The sequence below is a fragment of the Pantherophis guttatus genome, chromosome 1 (genome assembly GCF_059756535.1).
Source record: "Pantherophis guttatus breed Tessera chromosome 1, ASM5975653v1, whole genome shotgun sequence".
Classification (NCBI taxonomy): domain Eukaryota; kingdom Metazoa; phylum Chordata; class Lepidosauria; order Squamata; family Colubridae; genus Pantherophis; species Pantherophis guttatus.
In genome coordinates this window covers 125,859,741-125,873,760 of record NC_142063.1, presented here as the reverse complement: position 1 = coordinate 125,873,760, position 14,020 = coordinate 125,859,741, and the positions used below count along the sequence as shown (strand labels likewise).

Below are 14,020 nucleotides of genomic sequence, written 5' to 3'. Positions count from 1 at the left end.
CTCTGAATTTCTCTAGCAAGCTCCCATGGGAACGCAGGAACATCGGCTGAGCCACAAATTGTACTGCTGTGAATTGTGGCTAATTCTGTCCCAGCTGTTGTATTAATTGTGTCATGGCATTCTGCAAGTTGGTCATCTGTGCCTCTATCTGCTGCTGCTATTGCAACAATGCTGCTGCTAGATGCTTGGCAGATTGCAGAGCTCCCTGGGGATCAAAGGCCATTCCTAAAATTCCTCTCTTTGGGAAAAGGAGACTTGAAAGATTGTCAGCCTGAGGCGCACCAGACAGGAAACCCAACCAAATGAGTTAATTCTACTTTATTGTAAAGCTACATTAAAGAACCTTGCAAGTCTGAAAGTACTTCCTCCTCCCATCCCCCTTACAGCCCCCAAACTAGGTAGGGACTCTTTTTGCCCCCCCCCAATTCCTGCTTTGAGCTCAGCTGCCTGTCAGGTTCCAAGTAATGCACCCATTACAAATAGAACTCCGAGGCATTTCATTTCCTCAAAGAACTAATTTATTTAGATGCATCATCTTGGCACTACTGGTGGAAAGCCAGTACCAAAGGTTCCCGTGCTTTCCACTCCAATATAAGTATAGTTTCTTAATTTTCCAAAACAAACTGTCACATTATCCAACCAAGATGAGAGCTGGTTGCTTGGCAACTTCTCTCCTCCTCCTCCTCCAGCCAGCCAGCCATTGGAATGTTCGTGACTCATCGGCTAGCTATGTTGCTTCGGCTGAAGGCTCTATCCTCCTTGGCTCTCCCCCCTTCAGTTCCAAATTCTGTCAAACTGAGTTCATGTCAGAGTACCTAAGGATACAAACAATCCCACACCCCAATCAAATTCAGGCTTGACACTGCCTTTTATCTGACCATTCCCTTTGCCCTGTCTCCCAAGATCATCCCTACATACCATTATGCTCTTGTCAGTTCAGCGAGGGAGTCTAATGGACAATATGGCAGGCAGTACACCAACAGAATTCCCAATCTGTCCTTAGTACTTCTGCAAATTCAATCTTGAAACTCAAGTGGACAGGGAACCTGGAGAAGAAGATGGAATCCCAATGGACCACCGCAACTCACCTTCTCCAACTTTGTGTGTGCTGATGATGAACAGGGTACTCAAGTGGGCGCAACTGGGAGAGGCCAACTCTTCCAGTTCATTCATCCATATATATATTTAGGTAAGTTTTATTTTGGATTTTTAGATAGTTGAAGTTTCTTCGAATCAGCTAAGATTTTAAATAGTAAAATATTCCAAGTGACAATAATGGCTGAAGTAACACATAACGCTAAGCCAGGAATTTTAATTGTGAATTGTGAAATCCTTGGTGCTCTCTGAGCGTGGTTGCTTGCAAGCAACCGAAGGCTCTACAGTTCAACCCTGAGCTTCATATATTCTCTTTTATTAGTAAGTATGGATTGTTGTGAGACTCATTGCAGCCTCACTCATCAATGTAGTGATGAGCCATAATAGCAGAATTCATATATCCTCTTAAGTCTGGAATGCATGAACTTGTTTTAATTGGAGGTATTGGCCTTTGCATGGCATATCAAGGGCTGATTACAAAAGTTTTATTTAACTACCCTGTTTCCCCTAAAATAAGACATCCCGTGATAATAAGCCCAATCGGGCTTTTAAGCACATAAGCCCCCCATAAAATAAGCCCTCCCCGGAAATATTTAAATGCATGTGCAGCTGGTCCCCGCCATTTCCTCTGATTAGGGAAACAGAGCTGGAAATCAGGTAAGACGGCAAGAGGAGCCCCGTCTTGCTCCACATGCCCCAAAATAATAAGACATTCCTGAAAATAAGGCCAAGCCTTATCAAAAAAATATAAGACAGGATCTTATTTTCAGGGAAACGCGGTACCAATGAACTTCATTTGAGAACCAGTTTGGTATAGTGGTCTTCCTCATTTATTAGCAGGAAGACTCAAATCCAGGAAGCCCCCATTGGCACTTGCACAACAGCTACCTAACAACTTTAACAATGCTTTCCAGTGGAAAGCCAACTGGGTGGCTGAACACCCAGTCATAGGACGACATATAAACAACCCCACAAAAAGGGTGCCAGGCTTTGAACAACCATGTCAGCCATGGACAATCCTGAATAGGATTCACACCTCACATGCCATCTGCTAGGACTCTGTCATATTCTGCTCTCCAAGGTGATTCGAACCGTTGAAAACACAACTTGTAGGCAAAGATGAGGTTGTAAATGGGTTTACTTTTCATTTCTTGGAGCAGTCACACACGAATGTTATTGACAAACTTAAAGTCGGCGTTCGGAGCGGCTGCCTCCCAATGCTCTTTATACAAACTCAAAATAAGCTGGGTGCACTATTAGCCAATCGGCGTTGCTTCCAGGTACCACCCTCTTTTGGGACGGTGGCCGATGACAGCTCCCTACGCTGCTCCGGCCGCGGGGTGACTGTCCGCCTTCGAGTATGGGACTAACACCAGCCACCTGCCCTTCACCAATGTGCACAGCTAAGGTTATTAGTCACATCCCCCCACCACCACCAGACATCGTTGCAGCATCCTGCATCTTGGATTCCTTCATTTGGCAGGGTGTCCCCATTTCAGCAACGAATCTGCAGAGACTCCCCTCCCCACGCTATGTCGAGACGGCTTGACTCTCGACAGACTCTCTGTATAAATAGTATCCTCTCAGTGTGACTGCGGGGTCCCACGTTAAACTGTAGATCACATTGTGACTGCTGTAAGCTGAGGGCAGATACTGGTCCAGTATCTGATTTTTTTTTTAATATAAATGATGCTGTGTTCTAGTGATTAGATGGCCTAGACATTGGTATTTGAACACATATCTTTTTAACACTTATATTTTACTGTGTTTTACTAATCTAGATCAGGGGTGGGTTCTAAAATTTTTTACTACCGGTTCTGTGGGTATGGCTTATTTTGTGGGCGTGGCTTGATGGTCATGTGACAATTCTTTAGGATTTAGCAGAGGTACTGGTCTACCAGGCTTTTAACTGCTTGCAGAGCTGTACCAGTCTACTCTTTTGTTTTTGGAGGCACTGGTCTACCATCACACTGCCTTTTAATACTGATCAGCTGTAGGGCGGCCCTTTGAAGCCCCACAGCAAGAGTTTAAACAGTTTTTTTCCTTATAGCCCATCAGCTGGGACTCAGGAGACAGCAATAGATTGGGGATGGGGCCAAATAAAAGGTAAGAATAATGCGGGGGGGGGCACCGGGGGGCAGAACCGGTTTGGTGACGTCATATCATCACCACTACTGGCTCGGCGGAACCGGGCCAAACCAGGAGGAACCCACCACTGATCTAGATGAAATGTTAATATATATTGCTAGTCCATATGTGATATGCCATATGCTAAATAAATAGTAGTTAAGACATCAGGCTAAAACCCAAGAGACTTGGAATTCTAGTCCAGCCTTAGGCACAAAACCAATTTGGTGACCTTGGGCCAGTCACTTTGTCTCGGCCCTAGGAAGGAAGCAATGGCAAATCACTTTTGAAAAATCTTGCCAAGAAAACTGTAGGGACCAGTCCAGGCAGCCTCCAAGAATTGGGCTGATTGAATAAGAAAAAAAAAGTCCCCATTTTGTAATCACAGTTGGGCCTGGCAACTTGGTTGTTAAGCAAAGCGATGGCTAACTGAAAACACAATTGTGATTACAATCTTATTTTAGCTTTCCTTTGCTTTTCAGACCTGAAAAAGTCACAAATATGATTGCTTGCAAAGTTATCTTTTCCTCAATGTTGTAAATGGTTGCTAAATGAGAACTACTCATACATCGTTTTTATTTAAACTAAAGATTCTCAAATTCTGTAGTTCCATGTCATAAGATGATTGATACATTTGTGTTAAGTCGTTTTATTGCAATAGTCTTTTCAGATTTCTTTCACATCTTTCTAATCTATCTGGAAACCCATTGCGCTGTTATTAGTAATAGTAATAGTTGAGGTTTATTGAGGTCTTCATAAACCTCAACTATGCTTAGGGCAAGAACATACTCTGAGGGATTCAGATGTATCAAACAAATCCATTTAGCCGTTGTTACAACGTCTCAAACTTATTTTTCTCGTTCTTTCAATTACTTCTTTTCAGACAATGCTCTTTTGGCACTAGGCTTAAACTACAGAATTAAAACAAGTCTGCAGTTCAGGTTTGTAGGCAACATACAAATAACATTTATAGGTTTTGTCTTTAGTAACAAGTTCTTGTTGACGGAAAAGAACTGGAGTGCATAAGCACCGGGGAGGATTACAGAAGTTCAAGAAGAAATTTAGTTGCATCGGATTTTCACATGATCAAATGGCTTCTTGAATACAAAGTATTAAGCCCAAATCATACACACTGCAGTTTAGTGTAGTATGTGAATTAATCTCTCTTGTCTCCATCTCGGCTTTCTCTCTGCATATAAATAAATAATGTTTGGAACTTTGTGACACCAACCACATAAACATTTTTTACTCAAAGCTCTTAAATGGATCCTAGTGAAAGAGAACAAACCATCCGTTTTCAATTTCTCATAATAAATTCAGGAGTTTGATAGTATCTTTTCTGACTAACAAATTCTATTGAAAACCATACACATAGATGAGCTATGGCACACCTCATCAGATGCATGGAGTGCTAAACTGATGTAGAATTTAAAAAGAGGGTGTTTGTACTATTACATACAGATTGCAAGTACATCGATTAGTAATTGCAATGTGTTAAAAGTTTTATAGTTTAATAAAACTTGTTAGTTGGAAAAGGTGCTACCAAATTTTGTTTCAGCTGCCATAGACTAATACAGCCCTTCTACGATATATGTTGTAACTCTTTTGTCCAACATTATATAAATTTGAAGGATTCTTTTTAGTTCAGGGCTATCTACCTCCTGGCCCGGATGTCATGTGCTGGCCACGCCCATGCCCGGTTTAGTGAAGGGGGAAAAAGTCATGATACATCAGGTGACAGTGCCATGACACTAGATTGACACCCTTGTTTTAGTGCCTGACACTTCAATATGTGATTCTGATCATGGAATTTAACATTCTAGTGATTCCTATATGAATAGATCCGTTTAGTTTACCTATCAAATCCAGAAACAATTAACAAATGTTAAATTTTTAAAAATAGTCAATTTTTCATGGTATTTTTAGCCCATCTGTAGAAAGGGCTGGGAGATTGGAATATTTCTTTTAAAGAAATCACTAAATTAATCACTAGACAGACATCTCATGTTCCAAGAGATACGTTAACATTATGTACCACATTGTGCTGTGATATCCCCTTAGACTGAGCTAGCTCTCATCTATTATTTAGCAGTTGTCTTGCTAGTCTAATTAGCTGTAGTTGGGGAAAGCTGTATTAGCTAGTAAAAATAAAAGGAACACCTTTTCTAGCAAATTTTATTACCTTAACTGAAAGGGTGATTAATGACACATAGAATCCTGAATTTAGGATTATTAGCAAATTCCTAATTCCATTCTAATTAAACAAATTATCAAACCATTGACTTTTACGGGCATTATCTTGGATGAAGTGTAAATTACAGACTTACAAGCACATGCCATGTTTAAAAAATGTCTTTTTATTTTTATTTAGCAACTTTAACAAAGGAAGTATTTGCTTCCCATTGAACATTTCAAAAACAGCAACCAGAACAAGGAAAAACTTTATAAACAAGGATGCTTATATGAATTATCATAAAGTACATGTTTTTTATTCTTTGGGAGATAATCTTTCTCAAAAAACACAAACAATGGAGAAAGAATGAGACAAAACATTGTATATGCAAAATGATCAAACAGAAACATGTCGTTATACATTTCAGAAATAACATGTAGTTTATACCAGAATGACAGTGAAGGTGACAATCAAATATTAACATAGGAGAGGAAACAGAATAAGTAACCATATAGTCAGTTTGCTTAACATCTGCATCTTACTATTCTAAGGTGGTGATCTTATGTAAGTTTGCTGGAAATGAGCTGAATGAAAACAACCAGCATTCAGGTAAGTATAATTAGGATTTAGCTGACATTTTTCTCTACCCTATTTACTAAAGATCAATTTAGAACCTTATTTTAAACTGAATGGACCACTAAGTATCTGACTCAAGTACAGATTTCAAGCAATTTAACTGCATATCGCCCTTTGCCCTTTACTAAACCACAAACACATTTTGATGTTCTCAATTTAAAAAAAAAAACTGGATATAGACTAAGAATATGCATATAAATGTATTAGGAATGGTTCACAGTTCTTTCCAATGTTTAAGGATCGGCTTACTTCAGAATAGATTCTCTGTACTATATAATGATCATTTAGAAATATATTCCTAACATGTTTACTTATGGAACCAATTACATTACATCTGAAATCTTACAATCTAACAAGAATAGAAAATGAAGTATTCTGATTTCATTCTAATGATAAACATATTTACACATGTTGAAATCAAGTGCTCCTTTTAAAATGAGCACTCATTGTACTAAATGTGAATTATGGAGAGGTCCAGAAAGAATCAGCTCAGCCTGATACTAAGATACAGTAGCAACTAATTACCATGTTTGAGACTGCAGGACTATTAGACAATAAAGGTCATAATTCACAAATACAGTTTATATCATAGTAACTTATACTGCAAACACAGTCCACTAGATGGGAGATTTACAGAACAGTTTAGAAGGTTTTCAAGTCAGACATATACTAAGTGTTCAGATAGGGAAAAACAAGTTTGCAGCTTGTGGTTCTTCTACATTACTGCTAGAGAGCTCAGTTAAAGCTTCTCTTTCATTGGCCACATTACTGAGGTAATCATGAATGCAGTTCAGTGAGGCCTTTTCTATTTCTCCTCACCAGCACCTCCGGTTGCCGTTTTGCTGAGTCCTCTGATTGACAAGTCATAAACCACCTCTTCTATTTTCTTGACATCATACTTGAGGCCATCGTAGCGTTTCCTCAGGGAATCATTTTTCAAATTGAGCAGGCGGAATCCTGAATCTAACTCATTGATGAAAACAGAGATGCGAAGTGGCCGAGAATAGTCCCCAGATGTCACACTGTTCACGGCTAACCTAGACTATTAAATAAAACACAGAATTAAGCCTGTTATGCCTCATTGGAGTTCTACTATAATACCTGTATGTTAACAGTATACAAATACAACCTGATTATTTTCAGAAAGCATGAACTTGAAATCCAGATGTTTTGAAAATACCTAGGTTGGGAGACGTACCCTTAGATGAATCCCCAATCTCAAAAGCCTTTTATCTAAAAACTTTATTAATTAAAATCTTGCCCATCAGACAATAGGAAAGGCTAACAAGAAACTTTAATCACTCAGCCAACAAGGAAATAAATAATGCCATTTAGATGTACCATCTTCACTTGCTGTCCTCCAAATGATTTTACACTTCCCAGAATTTTTTAGCCAACATTTGAGATTGCCTCAGCCAACGAGAATACCCGGTCAAAAGAAACCGAACTGTTTCCATGCATTAACTTGCTATTTCCTTCTATTCAATTAGATGAGCAATATAGCCATACAATATTCTACATACCAGCTCACTTGCAAGAGTCAATACTCCAGAAAGATAATCCTCAATGTCCAGATGAAAGCCTTTTTCTCTATCAGCTTCAACTGAAAAGAAAAGGAATATACATGAATTCAAAAATAATTAGGCAAACTATTTTGGCAAGTAACAAACATGAGATTCCTAATGCCATGACAAACCTTCCTCCAAGTCTTCTTATTAACTTACTTCCAAGAATTTCAGTAACAGCTTCCCGTGTCACCAAGGTTTCTGTTTCCAGATAGACAACAAATGCTGCTAAGAACACCAGTCGTTGGAGCACAAATCTCCAGTGTTCATGAAATCTGTATGGAAAAACACCTGATTGAAACATAGGCATTTAATGTGCATTTTTAATACCAGGGTCATGCTTACAACATTTCAATGGTTATATAACCAAACATCAATATATTGATCTTTTCTTGAAGATCAATATACTTTGTGTTGCAAGAAGTTAGACTGTACAATAGTGATTAGCTGGAGAATGCCAAATTATTCTTGTTAATCTATAACACCCTCCCCCAAACAATTTCTCAAATAATTTTTCTTGCACAGCAAGTTATTTATTATTTAACATACAACACTAAGGATTAATACATCAAATAATTGTTTAGAATAACTCCCTCTAACAATAATTCTATCTTTTACCAGATCAGGTTTTTTTCCCTTTTGAAATCTATTCTGTGTCAAATGTGTACCGAGGGAAGGGAAGGGAGGAATTCACTAACCTGTAATATTGATCTGCAGGAAACTTTGTTTTCAGAGAAGCCAGATGTATTTTAACAGTGTTAAAGTGTTCTCGAGCCTTCTGACATTTCTTTGGTACTGAAATTAAAAGAAAATAGCAAGTTAAAAAAAGCCATTGCAATTGTATGGCTTCAAGCATAAACATATGAGCTGCGAAAAAACAAAAATTCAGAATTAAAAGAAATTGATCCAGATTAAAGTTTTAGCCATTCTCAAATGAATGAAACAAATTTATGATGACGAATTTTGATCTGGCCCTTTTATGTGTTAAGCTGGGAAAATAAACCTTTTCTTCTCTTTCTGTCTCTTTTTAGTGGCTAAGGACCATAGCAGGCAGATGCTGACACACCACACCGATGTGGCTGAGTAGAACTTCTGAGGAAGATGTATGCACTTCGTTTCTATGCAAATTGGTATATTCATTCTAAATGAACTTTTACACACCTTGAAAAGATTTTCTGCCAAAAATGATCAGAAAAAAAAATCATATTTTTGTTTCTCAGGGATTGGCCACTGAAATTCAGCTGCACAATTCAGGACACTACAAGAGGGGATTAGGAACCAAATGCAGCTTGCCCATACTTGTCCTAAATTTTCAAGGCTTAAGAAACATTTTGCTACCACACCATTCAAATGATGTATCAGGTATTCAACACTCTGCTAAAAAAAAGTAATTATTGACTGGCTAAATACCTAAAATGGATTATAGGTAAAGGTAAAGGTTCCCCTCGCACATATGTGCTAGTCGTTCCCGACTCTAGGGGGCGGTGCTCATCTCTGTTTCAAAGCCAAACAGCCAGCGCTGTCCAAAGATGTCTCGGTGGTCATGTGGCTGGTGTGACTAAACGCCAAAGGCGCACAGACACTGTTACCTTCTTACCAAAGGTGGTCCCTATTTTACGTGCTTTCGAATTGCTAGGTTGGCAGAAGCTGGGACAAGTAACGGAAGCTCACCCTGTTACGCGGCACTAGGGATTTGAACTGCTGAACTGCCAACCTTTCGATCGACAAGCTCAATGTCTTAGCCACTGAGCCACCACATCCCTTCTTACTTTCTATAGGTCCCCATATTTCTGACAAAAAAATGCAAGATCATTTTGAGTAAGAAAATATATCCCCCACCTTATCTGGTAGCAACTGCTTTTGTAGGATCAATACATTTTCCATTCTTTCCCAACAGTGTGATATACTGAATACAACAAACAAAGCTGGACTTACTGTCTTGAAATCCAGAACCCTGGTGGACTCCTTGAAGCACAGTCAAAATTTCCCGGGCAGTTTGCTCCACACCATGAACAACTTTCCTAATCTCCTGTATTTGATAAAAAATTCTCTGAGCATGATTGTTAAAAACAAAAACATTTTCAAATAAGTCTAATGTGATTTTGTCTTTTTTTCTAACGTTATGGCAAAACCTGGTTTACCATAAGCAATCCAATTTGAAGATATAACACAAACTCTTGGATTTGGGATTTCCAAACGAGTACATACATAATGTCACATTTCAGCTTATATACAGTACGTATAATCATGTTATAAAAGACCTCGGCTGACAGAAAATTGAAGTATCCATCTGCATATCCATATGGGAATTTAGACAACTAAGTCTCCCACCCCATCTTCTGTGTGCCTTCAAAATCTATTAAGAAATGATCTGATTTTCTTATTCCAACAGGAAAAGGGTTTACATATTTTTAGAGGCCTAATACATTTTGAGGATCCAATTCCCTTCAATACTGATACAGGTAGTCCTCGCTTAGTGACCAGCAACTCCATCAGAAGCGCTGCAACTACTAAGCAGAAAATTACATGAATACAATGGGATTACAATCCCATTTCTCATTTGGTTGCTAAGCAAAATATCACGTTACTGTGGCTTACAATTTTACTTCTGTCTTCTTTATTTAACTCTGCTTGTTATAAGCTACTTGCGATGTACACAAATGGCAATTGTGTGATGCTGTGATGGTCCTAAATGCATGCTGGTTGCAAAATGCCTGAATGGCAATTATGTGACTGCAGGATGCTGTGACAGTCATAAATATGTGGATTAGTCGCAAAACTATTTTTACAGATGTAACTTCAAAAAGTTGTTAAATTAAGCAGTTAGTAAGTGAGGACTACCTGTAATATGATACAATCTATTTGACTTTGTATCTATTGCATCAACCAACACTACAATACTACTTTCTATCTTCATTGCTGGGGTTCTTTATTTTTGCTATTTGCTAAGTTTAAGATGCCTATGTACATTGTCTGCCAGAAAAGATAAGATTGGGGATTCATGGGCTTTGTGATTTTTTTACCTAGAGAAAACACACTTTGTGACGAAGTCTGTGAAAAAAAGTCTTCAAACTGTGTTTTAACTTCCTTGCTTCTCCCCCACTACTTTTTATAAACCTTTGCCTAATGAATACTATTGGAGTACAGAAATGTGGTATACTCACTTTGATTTAAGACCACTTAAAAATTCCAAGTAGGTATAACATATATTATCATAGAAATGTGGGACTGCAGTTACTTGAGTCAAATGTTATTCTGTGCAGATTAGCTTCAACATATTAAGAGCAATTTCCTGTTTAACCACAAGCTAAAGTAATTTGGAATTTCTTAATATTATTATATGGAGCTGACAGGAAAAAGCAAAGCCATAATGCTTTCAGAATGATTGAGCTAATGAAACTGGGAACCCTGCAAAGGGATCAGAAACATTTATAATTCATTATCTGCAAATGATTGATTAAAATTTGCAAGTAGATTGACCTGAAGATGAGTTATATCAGCATCATTTTCTTTGAAAAAAACAAACACCTAAAATGAGAAGGCAACCCAAGGCAAACAAGACCCTTATTGTTAAGTTATGTTGAATGACAGGTGCAGAATACACCAGATTTTCCTCTTCATCAAAACATACCGTATTTTTTCGGAGTATAAGATGCACCTTTTCCCCTCTAAAAGGGGGTGAAAATTTGGGTGCATCTTATACACAGAATATAGCCCCGCCCACCCACTGGCCCCCACCCTTTGGCCTCTGCCTCCCAGCAATTTACCTCCTTGCAGCAAGCAGCAAGAACAAACAGCCCATTTCAGCTTCAGCACAGCCTAATTGGCACAAGTTGATTGTGGTTAGATCGGTCTCCCGACTCTCAGCTGTTTCAGGCTGCAGGGATTGCCATTGTCTATTGCTGCGCGGGCCTCTGCTGCTTGCTGCAAGGAGGTAAATTGTTGGGAGCAGATTTTTCTTTTCTTGTGCTAATCAAGCTATGCTGAAAATGAAAATGAAAGTAAAGCAGGCTATTTGCTGCAACGAGGCAAAATTTCTGGGAGGCAGAAGCACATTTCTTTTTCTTGTTTTCCTCACCAAAAGTTACATGCAACTTATAGTCCAGAGCGTCTTATACTCCAAAAAATACGGTAATTAAAACATCTGCTTCTCCTCTGTCGTTCCCTTCCTTTGACAAGTAGTCTTTGATTCATGACAGGTAACAAAGACCTTTCAAAGTTACAAGGGACCTCCCCAGAGCTATTTATAATCCATTTTTGAAATTATGACAGCTGCACCTTCCCAGGTCATGTGATTGTATTTTAGATGCTTGGCAACCAGCTCACCTTTATGGCCATTTACTATATCCTAAGGTCATATGACCGATTTTTTTTGCTGGTTTCTGGCAAAAAAAAAAAAAAGCCCATTTGGGAAATAGATTTACTTAAGGATTGCTGCAAAAATAAAAGCAGGCCTTGTCACATGATGCGTCAATGTACAATCACCACAACTTACAACTGGGCTCAATTATGGTCATAAGTCAAGGTAATGTAATATACATTACGGTCATAAGTTAAAGCTGTAGTATAAATGCAGCTATATTTTAGACCAGTGTTTCTTACAACTCTCAGGACCCCTTCCGACTTCTAAAAATTATGGAGGACCCTATCAATATTTACTATGCTAAAAATTAAAATGGATGCATTTGCAGGATATTTGTTGGTTGCATCATGTAAAAAAAAAAAAGAACAATATTAAACCTAAATATTTTCATGAAAAATCGTATTTTTTTTGGTTTTGTTTTAGAATGAAATTATTTTAATTTTTTTGCAAATTAACTTCAATATCTGGCAAATCGTTCCGATTTTGTAGATTCCTGAGATGCCCTCGGGGAACCCTCGGACCAGTTTAGGAAAATACTGGTTTAGACCATGATTATTCACTACGGAGCAAATTCATGCAGGTAATGGGGTTGGTAGTGTGTGTGTGTGTGTGCAGGAAGGGCAACAAAAGCTTTCCCTTTTTCCTTTCAACCTGTATGACCCATTACCCATCTTACATCCGCCCCCTCTCAGGACGGATAAGAACTACAATCCCCAAAATTCCTAGCCACGGCTGGGAATCCTGGGAGTTAACAGTCCCGGTGGCCTTACCTCGCGGATATCCTGGTCGGCGGTGAGCACCCCCTGCAAGGCGATAAACATCTCGCTAACGGACATGGCTCGAGCAACGGGACAAAGATTCGCGCCTCCTGGGACCGTGCGCAAAAACCGACGGGCTGGCCACGCGCTCCCCGTCACGTTCAGCGCAGAAAAGGGTCCTTCTCGGCCGCCGTCGCGTGAGCCTGTCCGCTTGGCTGCCTCCCTAAAAAGACTGCGGCTGGCTCGCTTTTCTCGCTGATTGGTTGCTTTGCTGCCGTCCTCCTCCCCTAGGAAGAAATCTTCTGCGCTGAACGGGCAACGCGCAAGACAGCCCTCCGGGAAAGGAAAACCCCAACCCGAACATCGTCGCTCGCTTCCACTCCTTAGTTTTTGGCTAAACCAGAGAGAAAAGACCCCCAGAGCGGCAGGCCCGGGAAATGAATATGGCTGAGAAAGCCTCTCGTCGAACTTTGTGGCGTGATTTCCTGTGCGCTCGACCCAGCGGAGGACCTTTCTGGGTTTCGGCGCGATTTGCTTTCCTGTGCTGGGAACCGGGGGGGGGGGGGGAGGGAGAAGGCTGAGACTCTCTCGCGCGTGATTGGCATGGAAACGAAAGCCATGCTGCCCAGCGGCTTCCTCTAGAGTGGGACTGAGCGTCTCGCTTCGAGGTCGGCTTCGGCTGAGATTTTGCAGTATCCTTCCCCCAGGAGTGGGGAAGGAATGGGGATTTTGCAGTATCTTTCCCCCAGGAGTGGGGAGGGAATGGGGATTTTGCAGTATCCTTCTCCCAGGAGTGGGGAGGGAATGGGGATTTTGCAGTATTCCCCCAGGAGTGGGGAGGGAATGGGGATTTTGCAGTATCCTTCCTCTGGAGTGGGGTGGGAATGGGGATTTTGCAGTATCCTTCCCCCAGGAGTGGGGAGGGAATGGGGATTTTGCAGTATCCTTCCCCCAGGAGTGGGGAGGGAATGGAGATTTTGTAGGATCCTTCCCCTAGGAGTGGGGAGGGAATGGGGATTTTGCAGTATCCTTCTGGAGTGGGGTGGGAATGGAGATTTTGCAGTATCCTTCTGGAGTGGGGTGGGAATGGAGATTTTGCAGTATCCTTCCCATACTATGTCCACCAAGCCACACCACATCCCCCAAGCCATGCCCACAGAACCGGTAGTAAAAAAATTTGAGTTTCACCACTGGGCGGACGATATGGTGGGTTTCGACTCCCGTTCTCTCTGGTCCGTAGAAGCCGGAGTGGCAAGTGGGTCACCATGTCGGAGTAGCAAAAAACCTGCGACTTCAGACTGCC

At 40.2% G+C, this 14,020-nt stretch overlaps 1 protein-coding gene and 1 long non-coding RNA gene across 3 annotated transcripts; one reads left to right on the top strand and one right to left on the bottom strand.

The window, feature by feature from the left end:
• Positions 1 to 737: 737 nt before the first annotated feature.
• LOC117668605 (uncharacterized) lies at positions 738 to 9,685 on the top strand. Of its 2 annotated transcripts, none has more exons than XR_015731104.1 (2): positions 738 to 1,189; positions 8,628 to 9,685. It is a non-coding gene; the product is annotated as an uncharacterized LOC117668605 (long non-coding RNA). The 2 variants fall into 2 exon arrangements; XR_015731105.1 differs by lacking the exon at positions 738 to 1,189 and adding an exon at positions 4,104 to 4,163.
• Positions 5,559 to 13,199, bottom strand: TSN (translin). Its single transcript, XM_034422610.3, has 6 exons — positions 12,730 to 13,199; positions 9,532 to 9,625; positions 8,295 to 8,391; positions 7,756 to 7,871; positions 7,555 to 7,634; positions 5,559 to 7,073 (listed from the first exon to the last, which is right to left on the bottom strand). Exons 1-6 carry the CDS (start codon positions 12,793 to 12,795, stop codon positions 6,837 to 6,839), a joined length of 690 nt encoding a protein of 229 aa, XP_034278501.1. The 5' UTR covers positions 12,796 to 13,199; the 3' UTR covers positions 5,559 to 6,836.
• Between the last annotated feature and the right edge of the window lie 821 nt (positions 13,200 to 14,020).

What these genes read in the sequence shown, in the direction of transcription:
- TSN (XM_034422610.3), bottom strand. Translation starts at nt 12,795, where the DNA reads ATGTCCGTTAGCGAGATGTTTATCGCCTTGCAGGGGGTGCTCACCGCC. An exon ending in CCGACCAGGATATCCGCGAG is followed by an intron (nt 9,626 to 12,729) that starts GTAAGGCCACCG and finishes TATCAAATACAG; the next exon opens with GAGATTAGGAAAGTTGTTCA. An exon ending in TGACTCTTGCAAGTGAGCTG is followed by an intron (nt 7,074 to 7,554) that starts GTATGTAGAATA and finishes TTTATTTAATAG; the next exon opens with TCTAGGTTAGCCGTGAACAG.